The sequence below is a fragment of the Fusarium verticillioides genome, chromosome 10 (genome assembly GCF_000149555.1).
Source record: "Fusarium verticillioides 7600 chromosome 10, whole genome shotgun sequence".
Classification (NCBI taxonomy): Eukaryota; Fungi; Ascomycota; class Sordariomycetes; order Hypocreales; family Nectriaceae; genus Fusarium; species Fusarium verticillioides.
Genome location: NC_031684.1, coordinates 2,088,532 through 2,108,199, shown reverse-complemented (window position 1 = coordinate 2,108,199; position 19,668 = coordinate 2,088,532). Strand labels below are relative to the sequence as shown.

Here is a 19,668-nt window from a genome sequence, read left to right as displayed (position 1 = left end):
GAGTAAAAGTATATACTTTTTGGGCGGGATGGAGTCTAACTTTCGCAGAGTTACCAAGCGACAGCAATATTATAGAGTCACCCTGATTAACCTGGACGAAGCAGATCGTGCCAGGAATGATGACGGGCGTCGGGTTGCTGAATACAGTGTAATATAAGGCGAGCTGATACGAGAGAGTGGCATCGAGACCATTGACAACTTGGGTGGCGAGGTTTTGACCAATGGCAAAGTTATTGTTCACGTCAATTTCACTACATAGCATCTGTCAATGAAGGGCTTTGCAAGATGGAAAGAGTGATCTCACAGGAAATGGGTGCCTGTATGAGCCAGGCCAGTGGCCATGATGGTGGTGCCTTGTAGAACCCAGGCCGTGTTTGGCACATCTTCAAATCCGGCGTTCTGGACGGCGTTGGTCGGACCGGCAGCCGCAGTGGTTGTAGTGCTAGTCGCTTCAGCAGTCGTTGTCTCGGCGGTGGTAGTAGTAGCCTCAGCAGTCGTCGTCTGGGCAGTAGCGGTAGTAGTAGCCTCAGCAGTTGAGGATGTCTCAGCGCCGGCGGTAGTACTAGCTTCAACGGTTGAGGTTGTCTCGGCTTTAGTAGTTGAAGTTAACTCCTCAGCTGTCGTGCTCTCGACATTCGTGGTGGTGGTTGCTTCAGAAGCCTTGGTCGTCACATCGTCGGCCGTGGTCGTGGTGACGGTAGTAGGATTTTCAACAGCCGTGGTGCTCGAGCTTTCAACACTAACAGCAGTAGTAGAAATCCCAGAGGTAGTAGTCGAATGGGGACGGCATGGGCTGCCACTGGCCACAGGGAACAGCGAAGCGCTGACAAGAGCAGCAATGGAAATCCAATGCATCATAATAATGAAAGATAGTAACGAGCGTTAATCCAGTGAGTTTTGGATTGGGTGGCAGGGAAGGTATTAACTGTTTTGTCAGAAAGGAGGTAGACACGCGTTGGACTTTAAGGGCACTTGGCAATAGCTTGGCTAGGGGGGAAATAAAAAACGGCCCCTCGATGAGTGGAACGCCAGCGAGTTTTGGTGCATCAGGGGTCGTTTATTTTTTTCCTCCGAGGCTTGGCTACCTACGGTCGCTAGATTCATGGGGCAAAGCTTGTTTTACGCTAGGCTTCCAATATCCCGATACGAATCGATAGTTCCTGGAGTCTAACTAAAAACTCCCTTGAACTCCTCTTAAGCTACTACTAGTTAGGATTAGTTAGATACTACGGAGTAGTGAGGTGATTTACGATAATAATCTCTTTTAAGTCTGGACCTAACACAGTACTGATTGGGCAATAAACGATAACACCTGGACCTAATTTACCAGTTTTCTTTTTCGCATTACGGACACAGGTGATGACGATGCAGCATGATGCGTCAGGAAACTGAGGCCTGCATGTATCTGAAATGAAACGCTGACAACCTGGGCATGATTGACAAAAACAATTGGCGCTGCTGTAAGAGATCATCTTCGCCAAGAACATGTTCATTCAGTGTCCTTCCCCTAGCCCTCTTGCCATCTTCTCAGAGCCTAACTAAAAGATGAGGGACGTCTATGGGCGGCTACGACTAGTAAAAGTCAGCTCAACCGCCTCGAGTGCGCAGGCTACATCCTCGCGGGCGCACTGAGCAAAAAAAGCAGCTCTGAAATCCAAGACCGTGTCGTAGATCCTTTCGCAGGTATCCTGGAAACAGTGGATAAGGCTTTCGAGCTCAAGAAAGGATAAATAAGACTACAAATATCTCGGAAGCAAAGAATTATGAAAAATCTTAAATAAACATCTAAGGTAAAGACAGATAAGTATCTGAGGTAAAGACAGTATCCTAGTTATATATATATCCTTAGCTTTATCGCAGAGCTGTGATCATGCTGCAACTTGCTTCCTTTAACAATAGTGGTCGCCATTCTGAAGGATCCAAATATTAGCTATACAATTCTCATAATTAATGGAGTCGTATTGGACTTACAAAAGTTCGGCCAATGCTGAGATCGTTGCTGCTTTCGTAGCCACCTCTGCCGCTGCCGCACTTGCTATCGAGATAGCCATCCTTTCGAAGAACCGACTGGACCAAGTTCCCGTTGATATAACTGCCCTTTCCTCCACTCTTGTAATCACAAGCAAAGAAGGTTACGCCCTTGTGAGTTTTCTAAACACCCGCGGTTAGCTGTGAACTTTGAAGGAAAGGACATATCATACAGAAATCTGGCCCTTGAAGTTACCAGAGAGATCAATCTTGCCATCTGCACCTTGCTCGACCCAAAGCTTGAACCCCTCGGCGCCAGCAGCAGCATCCTCTTCATTGAGGGCAAAGTTGTCACCGTCTGGGCATGTGGCTGGTCCAAGGAGATCATCACGGGCCTGAAGACCAGCGGACCTGGAGCGTGTGGGTGAAGCAGCAGCCAAAGCAGTGCAAGCTGCGATCAAGACTGTGAAGGAGTACATCATGATGTAAATAGTTGGGATAGAAGACGAAGGTGTTTGGAAACTGTTGGTAGATGATAGTTATCTGGTTGAAAGATGAGATGATGAGAATGGTTTGGCATTAAACTCGTGGGTGAACAGAGGACTTTAATACTTCTTCATGGAGCCCATCTCAACAGGAAGGCCTTCTTCAACTTGCAAACTTTCATAGACTCAGGAGCCATTACGTAGGAAGTTCCAACACTACAGCACATCTTCAGACAATTACGTCAATGTCTCTATCCGTAAATTGGCAATTCGCCCCTCAAAGAGATGCCGACCTTCCATTTCAGAAGGTCAGACAATCCTTTGGATCCTAAGATATTCCTTCTGGATGATCTCTGACATAGGATCATTAATCAGGCAGCGAAGAAACCTCTTCTAGATAATTATGGGTCAAAGAGGTTTCCCGGCCTCTTACAAGAGTGCTGGTCCGAGTTGATAGACCTCACAGCTGATGCTTACATCATGCGCCTCACAGTCAATTACGTCAGTGTATCTATTCAATTGTCTTTGAGAACGGGATTCCGGACTTTTAGCAAGTTCCAGGTCTAGTTTCGGAAACTCAATAGATCCTTCGGTCCTGAGATCTGCCCTCCGGGTTATTGATCGTCGATGATCTGCATGTTGCGGAAATTCCCTCATCATCCGCGTGCTGACATTGGGGGCTGTTTAACCCCTGCATACGAGCAACTGAATCCTTTGCTTATGGACAAACTCCGACCAAACAAGGCGGAGCAGGCTGATCATCAACCTTAGAAGTTTTTTGATGCCTGGGAGGAACTCGTGAAGGATGACTTCTAAAACTTTATTTGCTTTGCATATCGATCGGCACCAGAAACGGGATTCCGAGTGTACAGACAGTAACTTGGGAACACGACATTGTGTTACGACATGCTCTATCCAGCTCTGATTTTATTAAAAATGATTTTGCGTACAATTTAAAACTATTTAAAACCGCACAAGTATGGCACAACTTCGCATTGGAAATCATCATACAGCGCCACTCATCACAATATCCTATCATCTTTCTTCCAAAGACAATCTTAAATCTAGCCACTATGTTTCACTCGCGATTTTTCGCCCTTGTTGTAGCCGGTCTCCTTGGAGCACAAGGAGTTCTTGGTGTTATACACGGAGAAATCAGCGAGTTCGATGGCAAAAACGTTCGCTGGCAAGAGCTTGCCAAGGGCGTCTTCACAGGTGTCCCTGAAAACGAGTGGGACGATAAACGTAAGTAGAGTGTATCCCGATACAGTCCGCTCTGGTCCTGACAAAACATAGTCCACAAGAGGTCTGCCGTTGAGCTCGATATTGACGAGATCGTCGGCAACAGTACTATCTCTGATGGCACTCAGCTTGAATCACGCGACCTTGCAGGCACGTGCAGGGCTGGCCAAAAATGCGTCGTCAAAGCAACCAACTACGTGTTGCTTTTGGGTTACAGCGCTTGGCTAAGCACTGCTGAGTATGTCTCTAATGGCAATCTCTGGGAGTTCCTCAACAAACCCTTCGTCGCCAATGCAGGTGGCGTTGCCATAGCTGGTATCATCTCGGGCCAGATCAACGAGGCTACCAAGAAGGAGTGCAGCACCGAATCTCCTGATACTTCCCAGGCTGACATCATTCGCACCGCCCTAGAGAGGGTTATTGACAAGAATACCGAGGCTGGAGAGGTATCAATCGATATCAGTGGACCCAGTGGCACGGTCAACATCAAGATCAAGGCTGGTCCTCCTAATACCAGCCCTAACCCAGAATGCAACCAGGGGTAGTTTCGCCGTAAAGCGAAGAGCCCTAACCGGTACTAGAAGGTTGAGATTACATGATGAGCCTGAGGTGTACTGAGATTCAATCGGTCTTGGGTCTGGCGTGCCTAGGAAGACTGAAGGAGTGTCTTTGTAACTTGGTTGGTTTGATAGCTGAGTTTGGTATTCGGTTTCGGGAGATACTACATTCGTTTACGTGGCCAAAAGCCGAGGGGCTGAGTCTCTAAGTCTCTTTATTACGTAGCAGTTGAATAGAGTGCATCATCCTTGCTGCCATGCTGATGGACTAGCCCCCAAGTGCTAGACATGTGAAGCCAATCACAACAAGGAAATTATGGAATGTGGGGAAGCAAAATGATGCTCCAGGCAGCCATTTAAACAGAAGCTTTTATAATAAAAGAATAAACTCTCCCCCCTCAGACTCATTCGCAGTGCATCTCAATTCCTCTTATTATTATCTAGATCAATCTCCAATATGACTGCCAAGCCCTGCTCACATTATGAGTCCTGGTGGTACTCAGACACCACCCGTTACGAGTATCTCAAGAGCGACCTCTTCTGGACACTCGCAGTCCTCATCATAGTTAATTGCTGGTGGTCAGCCAAGCAGGTCGATTCATTCCCGGATGAAGACAACCAAGATGACAAAAAGGACGAAAAAGATACTTCTCTCGTTAAATCCAGCTCTGCAACCCCTCAGCCTCACCCTGGCTTTTGGCTCAAGGATCGCATTACGTCACGACTTCGCAAATATCTCGCCCTGTTAGTCTGCACATCTGTGTTCCCTCTCTTGGTTCTCCATGGTTCCTGGGTCATCAAATCCGCTTGGCGAATTTCTTTCGGGCTGGTCAATCGCACATACCCAAGCTCCTTCAAGCCGCGGTTGCTGGGCTTTATCGTCTACTCGCCAATTGCTACTATCATATTGCTAGCTTGGGTAGCCGTCTTGGGTGCTGGTGTCTTTATCCTCGCGACGCAGATTTTACTTTGGATCAAGATCTGGGAAATCAATACTGATGCGCAATCTATCATTCCTGTCCCAAGAGATGACATGAAGAAAGTCGATGGTGATGGTGATTGGGATGAGGTCAAAGAAGGCGAACAAGAGGATATCAAAAAGACTTAGGGCAGTACAGATAAGGAGGATTTCAGCTAAGATTTTGAGGGGGCTGTTAACAAAGCATATTTAAATCTTCTCATTCTTCAGCTTGGTTGTGAAAGGTTCGTTCATCGACGCAGCAAGCTACTTAGCACTCTTGTATCTCTCCTGAAGGCACCTGCGACAATTGTGCAATATGGCAAAGTGTAAGATATAGTAATAAAGCAAGTTGGAGTATGACCTAAAAATAGATCTGGAATAAGGCGCATGCAAGACGCGAAACGCGGAAGTAAAAAAGACCGAAGCGCAAGACGAGCATGAGATAAGCCTATCGATAAGAACTTATCTGGCCTCGGGCGGAGAAGGATACAGGAACTGATGCTATCGATAAGGAATGCACGCGAAAATGACATTGAGTGACTTTAGGCTAATTGCCCTGTTGAAGTTGGCTTTTTGTACAGCTGATTGGACGCTCGAGACTATTGTGTACCTCAATCTATAGTATTTGCCAATTTATTGTCTTTCCATTGACTATAATCATTATAGTATTTTCCCCAGATCTTTGTTGAAGAGAACCATTTTAATTCTCATGCTTGTTAAGAGATCTACATGGATCGCGTCTGCCGATCTCCATCCCCCCCGGGTTTGGTGTTCTCTCCACGCCAAGTAGTTTTCTCACATCCGCAAGCTTACTTGGCTTGGAGCTTGGCTACCCACTGTTGATTTTGGATAAGTTCAAGGTCCAATTACTATCCTTGGATGACGATGTTCTGACTGTGTGCGTGAGGCCGCTGGCTAAATTGAGAACTGGTCGAGGGCCAAGACTCTTGGTAAATGCCACGCGTAGGAAATCACCAAGCATCGAGAAGCATAGTGGTGGCTTAGGATGGGTAAATTAACATGTTTCAGCCTAGGAATCGTTTAAAGACCCATTCTCTGGAGTGGATATTCGCGTTGCCTCCACGTGTTAAAGCGCGTCACAGATGTACCTACCCTAGGATTTACTGCATTGGAAGGCATTATTATTTTATACTCCATAGAGCTGGCCACAATCTTATGGAAAGTACTGCATTAGTTAAGGAGAGTAAATGCAATCAAGAAATAGAGTGTCTTTGTATTCGTTCTCTTGTTTTAGAGCAAGTCGTGGTTTTCTGTCTTCTTCACTTGAATCAGCAAACCACCAGCAGCAGATTTAAACTACATCATAGACATTTCAAAGATCGATGACCACTAGAATACTTTAGACAACCTCTAACAAACTGTCAATCTGCATTTCTTCTCTCTGGTGCATTTTTATAAACATCGCATTCAGCCTAGGTATTGCGCAGACAGACTTAGTCGTAGGCCCAGCAATTGCAATCACTGAACACAGGCAATATCCATTTCTACGTCAGTGCACCTTGACACAATACGATCGGAAGCCGGCGACATGGTTAGCTGAACGTCCAATCCCTCGTGGCGGAGTCATGTTCAGTCCGTAAGATCAGTCACGCTCAACCCAAAAACAGTGGATATCAGAATCTAGGCCTGGGGAATTTCGGCCCTCGGTTCCCAAGCTCCACGTCCAACAAGGGCGGGTCAAGCCCAGGACAAGTCTTATTGAGTGGAGATATCGTCGCCGAAAAGAAAATTGGGTTCGGTGAGCGCCAAGGTCTTGGTCGACGGTTGAGAACTTGTGTTTGTCTCCAGTTTGGCTTGGCTCTGGGCTGTTCTAGGATCATTATGCGACGCGCAGGTTCTAGGCCGATATTTCAATCTGTCAATCGGCTAAAGTCCATGCACATGACTTTGCGGCTAGGTATAGCAGATCGTGGCTATTTCAGCTGATGTGCCGAGAATAACTCGGGATTTACATACTTTATCTTTAATATTCGGATTTTTGTGAAGAAATCGCATTGAATCGATCAGGAAGAAGAATTGGGAGCAGGTCGTGATTGGCGGAGTGATTAAGGTTGTTTATTTACCCGCATTTACCCCCATTTAGCCAAATACCACTCTAGGCCAAGACTGGAGAATATCCCCGAAGCCATCTGAGCGAAATGTCACGGGTCTTAATTCCGCACCACGAGGAATTCCATTCTCTTCATTTTTCGGCGTTCAATGGTTCATCAAGAATAAGAATATGGTCTTGGAAGATGGCGAAGGCTGGAGGCACAGCTCTGTTGATGGCTGCCCCAAGAAGGTCGTGCTACAGGCAAAATGGGATTTACAAAGCCTAGCCCCGTAAGCGTAAGCATCGGTGATGGCCATGATGTTTTGTCAATCGCATGTTTTGGACACAACGATTCTAGACACAAGATCAGATCAGATGGCCAAAAAATCCGACAACAAAAGACGATATTGTAGCATGGTGTTCCTCGCGAAAAACCCCCGTGGCGAGATGAGATGGGCCCCCGTTCGGTAACAGGCTAATAGCGAAAATCACCCCCATGGGCGGCTTAATCGCAGAGCCCCATTATAATAATCGCTCCCACGGGGTGCTCCGTGCAACAACAGCAGTCAAGAGACGAACACAGTGGAGTTCCCCCAGCTTGTGACTGTCGATTCTCACTTATCCATGCTAAAATGAGTGCGGCCCGGCCTCCATCTTGGCTAGACACTCATGAATACCAAGACTTCCAAGACAGCCAAGGTGGAATAAGATCGCCCATTCCGAACGAATGAGTGGAACCCGCACGCCTGCCATTTGATTCAATCGCTGCTTATCTTTTTGCCTGCTCGGTTCTTCTGTTCGATCTGGGGTCTGTCACCCGGTCCGCACGCCCGTCACATTTCAGATTTTGTGTTCTGGCCTCACTCGACGCGTTTTCTATATCTATCTGGGATCTTCCCCCGTTTTTTACACGTCCCCTCTTACTATTCACCTCCACAGTAATCTGCTAAGCCACTGAGTGCTTCGGGCAGAATAACAACAAATTGTTACTCTTTTAATATTCCCTCGATTGATAAATCGTCATGGGCATCAAGGACATCATCGGCCTCGGGGTCGACGAGAAGACAAAGAAGCTTCAGGATGAAGCTCCCAAGTTCGAGCATGTTACTTGGTACAAGGACCCCGGTCTGAGGGTCTTGACCTTTTACGCTTGTACTCTTTGCGTTTCTTCTATGGGAACTGGCTGGGACGGGTAAGCAAACCCCCGAATCTGTGAATTCAGTCACAGTCCACTGACTTGCCGCGTTTTTAGTATGTACATGGGTGTCGTTCAAAACTTTGACACCTGGAACGATTTCTTCGACAAGCCAGAAGGCAGCAGACTTGGTCTTTTAGTCGCTCTCTATCAAATCGGTTCCGTCGCTTCTATCCCTCTTGTCCCTGTCATCGCCGATCGCTGGGGTCGTCGCCCTTGTATCGCTCTAGGCTTTATCCTCATGGCTATCGGCGCTGGTCTCCAGGCCGGAGCTCCTGATTACGCTACCTACTCTGGCGGCCGTGTTCTTCTCGGTTTCGGCAACTCTTTTGCTCAAATTGCTTCTCCTATGCTTCTCGCTGAGCTGTGCCATCCCCAGCACCGTGCTCGATTCACCACTGTGTACAACTGTCTCTGGAACATGGGTTCTCTGCTTGTTTCTTGGACTTGCTTCGGTACTCACTACTGGGGTGGTGGCAACAGCAACTGGTCGTGGCGATTCCCCGCTATTCTCCAGGGTGCTCCCGGTCTCGTTCAGCTCGTCATTCTCTGGTGTAAGTTAATCTTCTGATGGAATCGCTTAATGATCTTGCTAACAGAAATACTCTAGGGATCCCTGAATCCCCTCGATTCCTCATCGCCAAGGATCGCCAGGATGAAGCCCTTCACATCCTCTCCAAGTACCACGCCAACGGCAATCAGAACCACCCAACCGTCCAGTTCGAGTACCGTGAGATCCGCGACACCATCAAGGCTGAGCAGCTCGCCAACAACAGCTCCCGGTATACCGACTTCTTCAAGACCAAGGGTAATCGCTACCGTCTCCTCGTCCTCTTCTCCCTCGGCCTCTTCTCCCAGTGGTCAGGCAACGGAGTTGTCTCCAACTACTCTGCCCGTCTCTACATCAACGCTGGTCTTGATAGCGAGAACGAACGCCTCATCATCACCGCTGGAAAAACCATTCTTGATCTGTTTGTCTCCATCGGCTGCGCTCTCCTCGTCGAACGTCTGAACCGTCGCTTCTCCTTCCTCTTCGCCACTGGCGGTATGTGTCTGACTCTGCTCTTCTGGACCCTTACCTGCGGTCTCCACGAGCAGCACCAGGCTCCTGGCGCCAACAACGCCATGATCTTCCTCGTCTGGCTTCACGGTGTCTTTTACTCGACTTGTTGGTCTGGTCTCCTGATCGGTTATGCTGTCGAGATTCTTCCCTACTCTCTCCGTGCCAAGGGTCTAATGTTCCTCAACATTTCGGTCCAAATCGCTCTTCTGCTCAACAACTACCTCAACCCTCTTGCTTTCAAGCGCTGGCAAGCCCCCGCTGTTCCCGAGGGCGAGAAGGAAACTGGATACGGGGGCAACACCTGGAGACTCTACCTTATTTACACCATCTGGGTCGCTGGTGAAGTCATCTTCATCTTCTTCATGTATGTCGAGACTCGTGGACCTACACTTGAGGAGTTGGCCAAGGTCATCGATGGTGACGACGCCGCTGTGGCCGATGTCGACCTAGAGCACGTTGAGAAGGAGGTTCTCAGCAAGGAGACCGAGAGAATTTCTTCGGAGGATCAGGAGGTCCACCAGATTGCTCCCAGCAAGGTCTAGGCAAGGTCTTATCACATTCACACGAAAAGGGCACCGCGATAGTTAGTAAGCGCGTGTCAGCCTGTCTAGGATAATTGTTTTGATCTAGTCTAATGAGCTAGCTGAATGAGTTTAATGTTATATCTTTATTGATGAAAAATATGTCTGTGTCGACTCTTGTAATCCCTGCTTCAAGAAATCATCATGACCAAAACCAGTTGCTTAAGATAGAGCCGTGAGCCGCGAAACCTATCTATCACAATCAACTTGTATAGCTGCCAAGAGAGGTCTGACTGCTGCAAAACAGTGTATATCAGTACGATTATGCCACATAATTGAGTCTGGGCTAGATGAAGAACAAGGCAATAGGGAGCAAGAAACCACTGATCTTGGGAGGGTTTGGGAGAATCAGCCAATTAGTGAGCGTTCTCTATTAATGAAAACTACGCTCTTTCATCGATTAATTTTGAATCTATAATATTTCTTGCCTCCCATGTAGGGCTATCCCGCGGCCTGGTCATGGCCTGCCGACGCGCCCAGACCCCTGCAGGTCAGATCATGTCCCCATACTTTTGATGCTGTGATACAGCAACAACTCAATCAGAGGCCGCCAAAACCACCAGACCCCTGTTGCGGTGCCTGGAGCACAGCCAGTTACGCGCATTCTCTTACCGCCCAACTGCGAGAACCCGCGTTGGCGTCAGAACCTTCAGCTCAATGGCACCGGCAGTTACTCAAGTCATTGCTCACATTGACGTTTCTTCATTTTACGGATAGAAAGAAGAATGGTGTAATATCCATGACTTTATTGATCATATAGCTTGCAATGACTTGGCAGGAATGCAATTCAACATCTGCCTTAAATGAGCTGACAGGTAGGCAGGCAAGGCATAGCCACGCCTTTGCCGCAAGCCTGAGACATTTTTACATGGGGATGCAGGTAGCCTTTCTTGTCACCCATGAAGAAGCATGACGTGTGCGTGTTGGTCGTGACCTTGCAGAAAAGATAAGTAACCCAGCTCAGGCTGTTGGTCCTGTTAATTTGCATTCTCAATTGATCTCTCTGATATACGATCTGATTATCTGCTGCTCTCCCACGACGCCCATGACATCGAACGGGACCGCATTCATTGGCTGGACACCATCTCCAGACGGAAGAGGTACCTATGATATTATAGTGACATGCCTAGTCACGACATTTTTATGCTGTTGGACCTCGGTTTATCCCAACATTCCTGCGCTGGAAGATGACTTTTGGAGCTCGATTAGAGATAAACTCGGACTTGCATGCTTGGGATTGCTGGGTCCTGAGTTTATTATAGTGTTGGCTATCGGACAGAAGTCTTCGGCTCGGAGATCTGTTGTTGTATGTTGCGCCTTCATGACTAACCATTGTTCAGGACCAGGGAACTGATTGACTGCAGAAATTCAAGCAAGCAGGATATACACGATGGACGATCACGCATGGCTTCTTCGCCGATATGGGTGGATTTGTACTTGCCGCTACGGATCTCCCGCGACCGATACCTCTTAATGCCGAGCAGCTATTTTACCTAGTCAGCAACTCATATGTTAACTACCCCGACACCAGTGACCGCGAGCTCAAGGATAGGAACAAGTCAGATGGTCTAGCAAGGTCTGTCAATTCAATTTACGCCTTTTCGGTGATTTTGCTAATATTTACAGACTCATAACCCTATGGCAAGGAACCTGGTTCGTCATAACCTTTATTGCCCGACTGATCCAAGGACTTCATGTGACAACCATGGAGCTCACGGCAGTTTCATTTGTCATTATTCTTTTTGGAACTGCATGGTGTTGGAAAGACAAGCCATCTGATGTCGGGACGACAATTACTGTTCCCTGCCTTACTACGATGGAAGACATATTGACTCGCGTAAGCAATAGATGCCCCGAGTAGGTAAAGAGCCAGACTGACATACATCTAGGAAGGACGTCAGCCAGATCAGCCGTACTATCAAACCCCTCTAGACTTCATCAGCAGAGACGAAACCGCGCTGAACCTCGCTTGGCAATATTACAACGAACTCTCACGCAAGATCCTCTTCTCCCCCTTCTCACGGCGGGTCAAAAAAGTCCCATGGGACCGAAACCCCGGCGATATCTTCCTCCGAATGGATTTTGATCTGGAACTAGTCGGCGTCGCATTCATCTTCGTCTTCAGCGCCGTCTTCCTAGGGGCCTGGAATTTCTCGTTTCCCAGCACTGTAGAGCGAGACTTTTGGCGCGTAGCTAGTGTTTACATGCTAGCTTACGGCATGTTTGGTGCGCTATGGATGGAACTGTGCATGTGGATCTTCATACCGCAGTATCGCCTCGCTGAGGGTCTTGAACTGAGTCTTGTTGAGCAAGCTCTTGATCAACGACCGCATCCTGTGAGGAACTGGCACTATAGATTCCAGAATTGGAGAAGAAGTCGGTTTAGCAAGATAAGAGGTACTAGAGATTCTGATGGGGAAGGACTGACATCACGACGACCGAAGAAGGGCATTCTTGCTTTTCTGAGCAGGACATACAACATTTCGCAGGGCAGAGATCCACATCTAGGCGTTCAGGTCGGATTTCTGATCGTCACGTCTTTCTTGTGCGCCTCCTACTGTGTTTTTCGGCTATTTATTTTTGTTGAGGACTTTATTGGGCTGAGAGCGTTGCCGTCAAGTGCGTACCAGACGGTGGAATGGGCAGAGTTCATCCCTCATATCTAAAAGCAGCTGATGTCAGAACTGGACAACTGGCAATATTAAGAAGAAATAGAATTTTAGTTACATTGAATTATAAAAGTCTTATTTCGGGTTGAGTGACTTGACTTCCAATGTTAACATCACGAGCCTTCCACGAGTGAATAGTTACACGATTCATATTTACTCAAGTCAAGTCTGGTAGCGTGACAGCTATAGTCTAAACCATTCGTGTCCAAGAACGTCCTCAGCACTAATCCGTTCTCGAGGATCATACTTGAAAAGTCGATAGAGCAGATTCGCCATCAACTTCTGCTCAGCTTCAGGAGTTTGTAATGACTTCTTAGGCCCCTCCCTATACTTCTCACCCGATTCGAAGATCTCAATTGGCTTGCTCAGCGCCACCTCAAGGGACCAGTCCTCTTCTTCACGAAGCCATTTCCCACCAGCGTCGAAATACTCTTCACGTGCTTCCCACTTCGTCCACCAATCTTCTGGGAGTTTGCCGAAGAACCTCACCATCTCGGCTAATAACTCATCTTTGTCGTAGATCATGTAGAACAGAGGGAGCTGTTCCCTAATTTCGAAGAGTGTACAGCCAAGAGCCCAAATATCACAGGCCGGACCAATTACATCAGGCTGTTCAAGAAGGACCTCTGGTGGCAGGTAGTTCTCTGGAATACCAAGGTCCTCTGGTGGTGATGAGAACTTGAATGACTCGCCAAAATCAATGACGCAAATCTCCTCTGTCAGGAATTCATTCCCGAGTCTAGAGATGTCCGCTGGTTGTACAAGATATCTTGGGCTAGATACTGGAAGGTCTTCTCCTGACTCCGTCTGCACTTGGACTTTCTCGGGATGCCCTATCAGAGAGAGGAGCTCATCCTCAGAGAGGTGATCCAGGTTGCTCAGCTTGACCAAAATATTAGATGGGCGAAAGTCTGGTGGAAGCATGTTAGTAGTCGCTCTAAAGCTAGATTCAAGATGTAAAGTCGGGACAGAATATACCTCCATGACAGATCTGATTCTTGTGCAAGAAGGCTAACGCCTGCGTAGTCTGATAGGCGAATTTCCGTAGGATAGCAGCAGGGTCCTTTTCCAATCGCATCCATAAACGAGGCGAAACACAAGGCCCAAGTGGTGGCAGTGTTAGGCACTGATGGGTCCCATTTGCACCACTAACGGAGAATGAATCGAGTGGAGTCGCGATGAACTGGGAACCTGGCATTGATTGATCAAGGTCCGCCAAGCTGAAGTCAAGAATCTCGTCGGACTTCAGATCACTGGCCATGACCTTGAGGGCAACGTAACGGGTTTCTACCGAGTCTCGACAGAGCCAAACTGTTCCGAAACCACCGTGACCGAGTTTGTGAATGACTCGATACCGATCCGATGGGCCAAGCACATCTCCAATATGGACTGGGTGATAGCCGCCTTCCTGGTATTCCTCTAAGGGTTCCACGCCCTCCTTTGAACCCTTGAGGAAAGTGCCTTGTGAGGTTGCCGGGGCATGGTCAAGTTCGTGATAATCGAATCCGATATTATCGTCAAATTGATGTTGACCTTGCGTAGGTGAAGGGCTATGTGAACCCTCTGAGCCCATGATGTGGATGTGCCGCGATGGGCTGGAATGTGAAGAGCTGGGATTGAAAGGGCTCTTGCTGGGAGTGTAAATGCAAAAGCGATTGCGAAACGAAGAGCCCAAAGACGAAACTGAGAAGGGATGAGAGGCGGTGATCAACTGGGCATTGAGAGAGAGTTTGCGGCAGGTCATGTACTGGTAAAGTAGTCGCATGGATTTGTTGTTGTAGTGAGATAAAATCAGGCGCCGAGGCAGGGTGGAAAAAACGACTCCACATGACTAAGCCCCACTCAATTATTGCATATCGAGTAGGCGATTCGCCCATGATACCTCGACGTATGCATGTTGGCTCTGCGATATTGAGAATCGCACAGCACTGCCCAATAGTAATTTTGGTTGACGCGCGCGCTCAAGAATAAGTATGATGATTGGCTATAACGTGTGCCGTTACTTGAAGATCTACGCTCTTATGTAACAATTTCTTGATTTCGACAACCAACATACTTTATACCTAGTCATTTGCACAATGATGTTCATGGTACTGTGTTTCACCTTGCGGGCGGTAAAAACCAACATTGATGAACAATCAATTCTGCATGGCGGGAAATGAAACAAGACCCTGTAAATCGGCTGCCCAGAAGCTCCTATAGCCCATTTGCGGGTTGAACCGCCAGGTCATAGCCCCTGTCCTACGCAATGATAACCTCAAGTATACGCACTTCTCCGTAAGCTGGGATTAAAATAGCATGTTGACAGGGCTATATGTTGTTGGTTCACCCCGGCTCAAAGATCGTTTCCATGTTATCACTTGTACTCAGAAGTCGAACAAGAGGCATTTCATATAGACTAGGATGCTCTGTTGCATTTCCTGGCTTTGCAAAACGGCCAACAACATGTTTGTCCTATCCAATGGCGAAACGATGCTATACATAGTGGCTAGGAATGAACCAACAGCTCTTTCTGAGCTCGAGAAAGGCGTAAGAAGTGATTTTCTATAAGACCTAGCCTCCCAATTGCAGTTCCCAAACCTTCCTACTGTATGATCTATCAATAGTCTTAAGAGCAAGACGAACAACACCTTTGTATATTTTTTAAACCACCTATAATACACCTATAAGCCATGCCTTGCCATCCAGGAGACCATGTCCATCGCGAAGTTGGCACCGGCACTACACAGGATCCCAAGGTAAAGAGACACTGCTAGAGCTACACCTTGTAACTAACACTTCCCCAGATCATGTGGCTTGTACCCCCTCCTAAGAGTCAAACTCGAACTCTCGGTAACGAACAAGTTGCACGGGACCTGGGACGTGCTGGCTTCTCGCATATTTGGATTAGGTATGGTACAATCTATTGTGCTGGAAAGCATTGAGTTCCGCGGCCTATACGGACTATGACTAATCTCGCCATGGCTATCATAGGTCTTGCGACCATAGAACAACTCGCATATCTGTTGCGACCCGCAGGGGTAGGGGAAGGCGCCGTCAGGTTGTACAGGCAGACAACCACATCACGGTCTACTGTGGAAGATCGAGCACTGCCGATAGGCAGGGTGATGTATTTCTTCTCGTAGAAAGAGACGGTACCTGGCGGATCATGCGTGACTCCGAACGCACTCCTCAGAGAGGAAGACAAGGTCATGGCATCGAGCTGTATCCCTATCCTTAGGAAGGACGGCTGGCATACAGTCAATGCTTTGGCTTGAATGGAAATATGTCGCGTCACGGAAAGGACAGAGTTTATATAGCATGTAACATTAATCTAGTCTAAAAAGACGTATCGTTGATCGACTCAGAGAGGCTCCAGAACCACCTTGGCCGCAGCTTCACCAGCAATGATAGCGCCCTTTGATAGTCCTCTAAAGATTCCATGTCTACCTTTGAGCCCTTGAGGTAAGTGCCTTATAAGGCTACCAGGGCATGGTCAAGGTTACCATAATTGAATCTAATATCGCAAAGTTTACTTTACATAGATGAAGGGCTGTGTGACCCCTTTGACGCCATGTCTTGGCTGATAGGTCACAACTCACAAGCAGAGATGGGACCCGAAGGGACAGGACTGGACTTTTCAACGCAAAGCAGTGGATGAGAAACACGTTACAATATAGTGCATGATGACGAGCCTTTTTACCATGACATGAGTAAAATGCAGACTGCAGCTATGCAGTCACGCTTCTTTGGCGACTCGGGAACTCGAACACATGTGAATTACCTACAGTATAATTATGAAGGTTACGTTGCTCACTGAGGGGCTCATGTTTTTAGCGTAGTGATGCGGGTGAAGCCATTGGATAGCGCTTGACCCGCCTTGTAACACCTGGACAACTGTAACCCCGCCTTTTCGGAGTCCGCCGAAGATTGCTTGCTATCTGTATCTGTCATATCTTATCAGCAGCATTTAAACCAACAATACTCAGGGACAACAAAGCAAAGCAAAGCATCACAAAACAAACACTCAGTACTTCAATTACTTCGAAATGGATAACGACCTCAAATATCTCCTCTCTCTCCAAGCAGTCCGAGACCAAGCGTCCAAGGTCTTTGAATCAGCAAAGCAAGGGAACCTGAAGCACTTCGATTATGACGAAGGCCGGATGGGAGCGGTCGCTGATTACGTATCTAAAGTCATCGATGTGAGCAATACCATGATACTGGAAATCACCTTGAAAGATGGCCCTAACAATGCTTAGCGCGATTTCGGCCCTGACAAGTACGACGCCATCCCCCCTCACGGCCGCTGGCAACATTTTGAGGTTGGTGACGTCGCACGCATCGATGCCCTCGTGAAGAGATGGTCCAGTGAAGGTGGCGTTGACAAAACCGAGATCACTCGACGCTTGGTAGATTTGTTCTTTGTGTCGGTCCTTCTTGATGCCGGAGCAGGCGATGTCTGGCGGTTCAAAGAGCCTGAGACTGGACAGGTCGTTGTTCGGAGTGAGGGTATCGCTGTGGCTTCGCTCCACATGTTTACCGCTGGGTCTTTCAGCTCTGACAGTTCTCTCAAGGAGAAGGTCGATGGTATGTTTTTTGAATGCTTTCCGTCTGCGTGAGCTAATAGACTGCTGTAGCGAAGGGCTTGGTTGAGCTGCAAGACAGCAGCTTTGAACAGCACTTCCAGGTGTCTTCTGAGAATCCCATGGTTGGAGTGTCATCGCGAGTGAAGCTACTTCAAGCCGTTGGCTCCAACCTGTTGAAGCACTTTGAAGTGTTCGGCGACCTCGGCCGTCCTGGAAACCTTGTTGGTAAGTAGCCACAGATAGGCGGTGAGCGTATGCATGGCTGACGCAGTGTTTCAGACTACCTCACATCAAAGGCCTCTGGATCCAAGACACTTGACTACGAGCAGCTTTGGTTCTGCTTACAGGACCTCCTCATTCCTTCGTGGCCTGGAAATCGCACGGTCTTCAATGGCCATCCCATCGGAGACGCTTGGCCTCTCGAACTACTCTCCGACATCGCCGATAGCAAGGGCGACAAAGTCCCCAAGAACAAAATTCAGCCTTTCCATAAGCTTACACAGTGGTTGGCCTATTCACTCTCCGTCATCTTTGAGAGACAGCTAGGCTTCACCTGGAAGAACATGCATCTCGGAACCGGACTGCCCGAATACCGGAACGGTGGATTGTTCGTTGATCTTGGAGTATTGAAGCTGAAGCCGGACGACTTGAAGGCTGGAAAGGAAAGCTCGGGACAAGAGCTTCCGCAGTTCGAAGCCTCTGACGATGTAATCGTTGAATGGCGTGCTCTGACTGTCGCACTGCTCGATGAGCTGCACAAGATGCTCAAGGAGAAGTACGAACCTCGCGGAGTCAGTCTGAGTCTTCTCCAGATGCTGGAGGCGGGGAGTTGGAAGTCTGGACGGCTTTTGGCTGCGGAGCTGCGGCCTGAGACTAAGTGCAGTCCGATTCTGGTCATTAGTGATGGCACGCTGTACTAGTGGCGACCACCCAAGGACAATCCATAGGACTCCATGGTAAACAAAAGGGGTTCTCATGCGATACAGGCCAATGATTTATGCCGAAGGTTCTGGCAAATCGGTGCGGAGAGGGCCGTCGGACGTTGCTGAGACCCACAGGAATAAGAAGCAACAAGACGAAGTCATTCCATGCTTGTAAATACGGCAAGGGATACAAGACCACTCTGACTCCTCTATGTACTGAATAACTAAATGCAAGTGTGAAGGCTATTGTGGTGAAAGCTGGGGTTTGCCAGGTTAATGTAAGACGTAACCACCTTCAATGATCCTCTGAAGATTTTCTGATGAGGGAACGTTTCTTGAACTAAATACACGTAATAGGTCCTGAGTTTCATAGCGCCTTGAGCCATAAATCCCCATGGTCAAAGGCTTGGCTGCAGATAATATGACTCGTCCTGAGCAACAGTCATCAACTCACCAATCATCCAGGGACAGGCGCGAGCGAGCCAACTGGCGTTTCGGTATAGACATTTAAGTCTGAATAATGGATTTTCTCTTAGTTTACTTGCCAATATTGAGTCAACAATCTATACATATCAATTGTATGGCGTCCATAAAAAGTAAGTTAAGCCTATAGCGTGGTGCCCAATGACAGCCTCTATAGGTGAGAGCATGAACTCTATCACAGACTTTAAGGTTATTTCATCCCGTCATCACCCCAAGTGTGAGTTAAGCCATCCTGCTATACTGAAAATGAGTCATAAATTGTATTTTTATAAGGCGGTCACACATGGCATGGTTGTATGATCATTATGCCGATCCAGCAGTCATACCACTACTTCAACTTCTCACTCGCCTTCGAATACTGCGCCTTCGAATGCTACGGTCACCGGTCAAGTGGAAACCTAGAGACGTGGTTGAGAATCACCTCAGGCCTGTCTTTGACTCGATCCTCTCTCTGCGCTTCACAGAGATACTGCCAAGATGGGAGTCAAACCTCCCTGTACTAGTAATGGCAGAGTATATGATTCCAGAGTTAAGGGGCGCCTCTCGTAGGTGGCGCGGTCACCAGCAGAACAAGTCTCTAAAGGAGCTTGATAAGGCACCTTACTGGGGGGCATGGAGATTCACCGAATCCTTCTTGCGGTTCGAATGCTTCTGCTGCATCTTTGACCACCTTGACGGGTTTCTATGTTAAGATATGTGGAACTTGAGAACTATCTTTCTTAGGCCCTTCATGGCGGGCGAAGCTCAGATTCCAAGCGATCTTGCGCCGTCGTACAGACGAACGCTTCACGGCCGTGGGCCCTATAGATGGATATTGCGGGACCCATATGGGGTCACAGAGTACAGTTTCAGGGCTCCATCTGAATTCACATATTGGTTCGAACGGCTCATCAATTCTGTGGACATATCACTTCGAAGAA

The 19,668-nt window shown here is 47.9% G+C and overlaps 9 protein-coding genes across 10 annotated transcripts; 6 read left to right on the top strand and 3 right to left on the bottom strand.

The window, feature by feature from the left end:
* Positions 1 to 300: 300 nt before the first annotated feature.
* Positions 301 to 855, bottom strand: FVEG_08347 (hypothetical protein; the record flags this gene model as incomplete). Its single annotated transcript, XM_018897237.1, has 1 exon — positions 301 to 855. One exon carries the CDS (start codon positions 853 to 855, stop codon positions 301 to 303), a length of 555 nt encoding a protein of 184 aa, XP_018754838.1.
* Positions 856 to 1,889: 1,034 nt separating this feature from the next.
* On the bottom strand, positions 1,890 to 2,450 carry FVEG_08348 (hypothetical protein; the record flags this gene model as incomplete). Its single annotated transcript, XM_018897238.1, has 3 exons — positions 1,890 to 1,910; positions 1,972 to 2,151; positions 2,202 to 2,450. 3 exons carry the CDS (start codon positions 2,448 to 2,450, stop codon positions 1,890 to 1,892), a joined length of 450 nt encoding a protein of 149 aa, XP_018754839.1.
* Positions 2,451 to 3,526: 1,076 nt separating this feature from the next.
* Positions 3,527 to 4,240, top strand: FVEG_08349 (hypothetical protein; the record flags this gene model as incomplete). The annotated part of the gene is made up of 2 exons (XM_018897239.1): positions 3,527 to 3,698; positions 3,750 to 4,240. 2 exons carry the CDS (start codon positions 3,527 to 3,529, stop codon positions 4,238 to 4,240), a joined length of 663 nt encoding a protein of 220 aa, XP_018754840.1.
* Positions 4,241 to 4,681: 441 nt separating this feature from the next.
* Positions 4,682 to 5,360, top strand: FVEG_08350 (hypothetical protein; the record flags this gene model as incomplete). Its single annotated transcript, XM_018897240.1, has 1 exon — positions 4,682 to 5,360. The coding sequence occupies exon 1, from the start codon at positions 4,710 to 4,712 to the stop codon at positions 5,358 to 5,360; it is 651 nt and encodes a 216-aa protein (XP_018754841.1). The 5' UTR covers positions 4,682 to 4,709.
* Positions 5,361 to 8,288: 2,928 nt separating this feature from the next.
* On the top strand, positions 8,289 to 10,066 carry FVEG_08351 (hypothetical protein; the record flags this gene model as incomplete). Its single annotated transcript, XM_018897241.1, has 3 exons — positions 8,289 to 8,458; positions 8,519 to 9,015; positions 9,072 to 10,066. The coding sequence occupies 3 exons, from the start codon at positions 8,289 to 8,291 to the stop codon at positions 10,064 to 10,066; spliced, it is 1,662 nt and encodes a 553-aa protein (XP_018754842.1).
* Positions 10,067 to 11,058: 992 nt separating this feature from the next.
* On the top strand, positions 11,059 to 12,867 carry FVEG_08352 (hypothetical protein). Its single transcript, XM_018897242.1, has 4 exons — positions 11,059 to 11,411; positions 11,470 to 11,681; positions 11,732 to 11,942; positions 11,995 to 12,867. The coding sequence occupies exons 1-4, from the start codon at positions 11,151 to 11,153 to the stop codon at positions 12,769 to 12,771; spliced, it is 1,461 nt and encodes a 486-aa protein (XP_018754843.1). The 5' UTR covers positions 11,059 to 11,150; the 3' UTR covers positions 12,772 to 12,867.
* FVEG_08353 (CMGC protein kinase) lies at positions 12,832 to 14,549 on the bottom strand. Its single transcript, XM_018897243.1, has 2 exons — positions 13,753 to 14,549; positions 12,832 to 13,685 (listed from the first exon to the last, which is right to left on the bottom strand). Exons 1-2 carry the CDS (start codon positions 14,537 to 14,539, stop codon positions 12,958 to 12,960), a joined length of 1,515 nt encoding a protein of 504 aa, XP_018754844.1. The 5' UTR covers positions 14,540 to 14,549; the 3' UTR covers positions 12,832 to 12,957.
* Positions 14,550 to 15,446: 897 nt separating this feature from the next.
* On the top strand, positions 15,447 to 15,698 carry FVEG_16299 (hypothetical protein; the record flags this gene model as incomplete). The annotated part of the gene is made up of 2 exons (XM_018905550.1): positions 15,447 to 15,512; positions 15,561 to 15,698. The coding sequence occupies 2 exons, from the start codon at positions 15,447 to 15,449 to the stop codon at positions 15,696 to 15,698; spliced, it is 204 nt and encodes a 67-aa protein (XP_018754845.1).
* A 1,007-nt stretch (positions 15,699 to 16,705) lies between these two features.
* On the top strand, positions 16,706 to 18,639 carry FVEG_08354 (hypothetical protein). 2 transcript variants are annotated; one of them, XM_018897245.1, is made up of 5 exons: positions 16,706 to 16,958; positions 17,016 to 17,343; positions 17,394 to 17,567; positions 17,622 to 18,543; positions 18,623 to 18,639. In XM_018897245.1, exons 1-4 carry the CDS (start codon positions 16,803 to 16,805, stop codon positions 18,260 to 18,262), a joined length of 1,299 nt encoding a protein of 432 aa, XP_018754847.1. In that variant the 5' UTR covers positions 16,706 to 16,802; the 3' UTR covers positions 18,263 to 18,543; positions 18,623 to 18,639. The 2 variants fall into 2 exon arrangements, with proteins under 2 accessions (XP_018754847.1, XP_018754846.1); XM_018897244.1 differs by having other exon boundaries at positions 17,622 to 18,639.
* Positions 18,640 to 19,668: the final 1,029 nt, after the last annotated feature.

Excerpts from the sequence above, each read along its gene's own strand:
- FVEG_08352 (XM_018897242.1), top strand. The coding sequence starts at position 11,151 with ATGACATCGAACGGGACCGCATTCATTGGCTGGACACCATCTCCAGAC. Across the intron at positions 11,412-11,469 it reads CGGCTCGGAGATCTGTTGTT|AAATTCAAGCAAGCAGGATA; the intron begins GTATGTTGCGCC and ends GATTGACTGCAG. Across the intron at positions 11,682-11,731 it reads AAGTCAGATGGTCTAGCAAG|ACTCATAACCCTATGGCAAG; the intron begins GTCTGTCAATTC and ends TAATATTTACAG.
- FVEG_08353 (XM_018897243.1), bottom strand. The coding sequence starts at position 14,539 with ATGCGACTACTTTACCAGTACATGACCTGCCGCAAACTCTCTCTCAAT. Across the intron at positions 13,686-13,752 it reads GAATCAGATCTGTCATGGAG|ACTTTCGCCCATCTAATATT; the intron begins GTATATTCTGTC and ends TGCTTCCACCAG.
- FVEG_08354 (XM_018897245.1), top strand. The coding sequence starts at position 16,803 with ATGGATAACGACCTCAAATATCTCCTCTCTCTCCAAGCAGTCCGAGAC. Across the intron at positions 16,959-17,015 it reads ACGTATCTAAAGTCATCGAT|CGCGATTTCGGCCCTGACAA; the intron begins GTGAGCAATACC and ends AACAATGCTTAG. Across the intron at positions 17,568-17,621 it reads CCGTCCTGGAAACCTTGTTG|ACTACCTCACATCAAAGGCC; the intron begins GTAAGTAGCCAC and ends GCAGTGTTTCAG.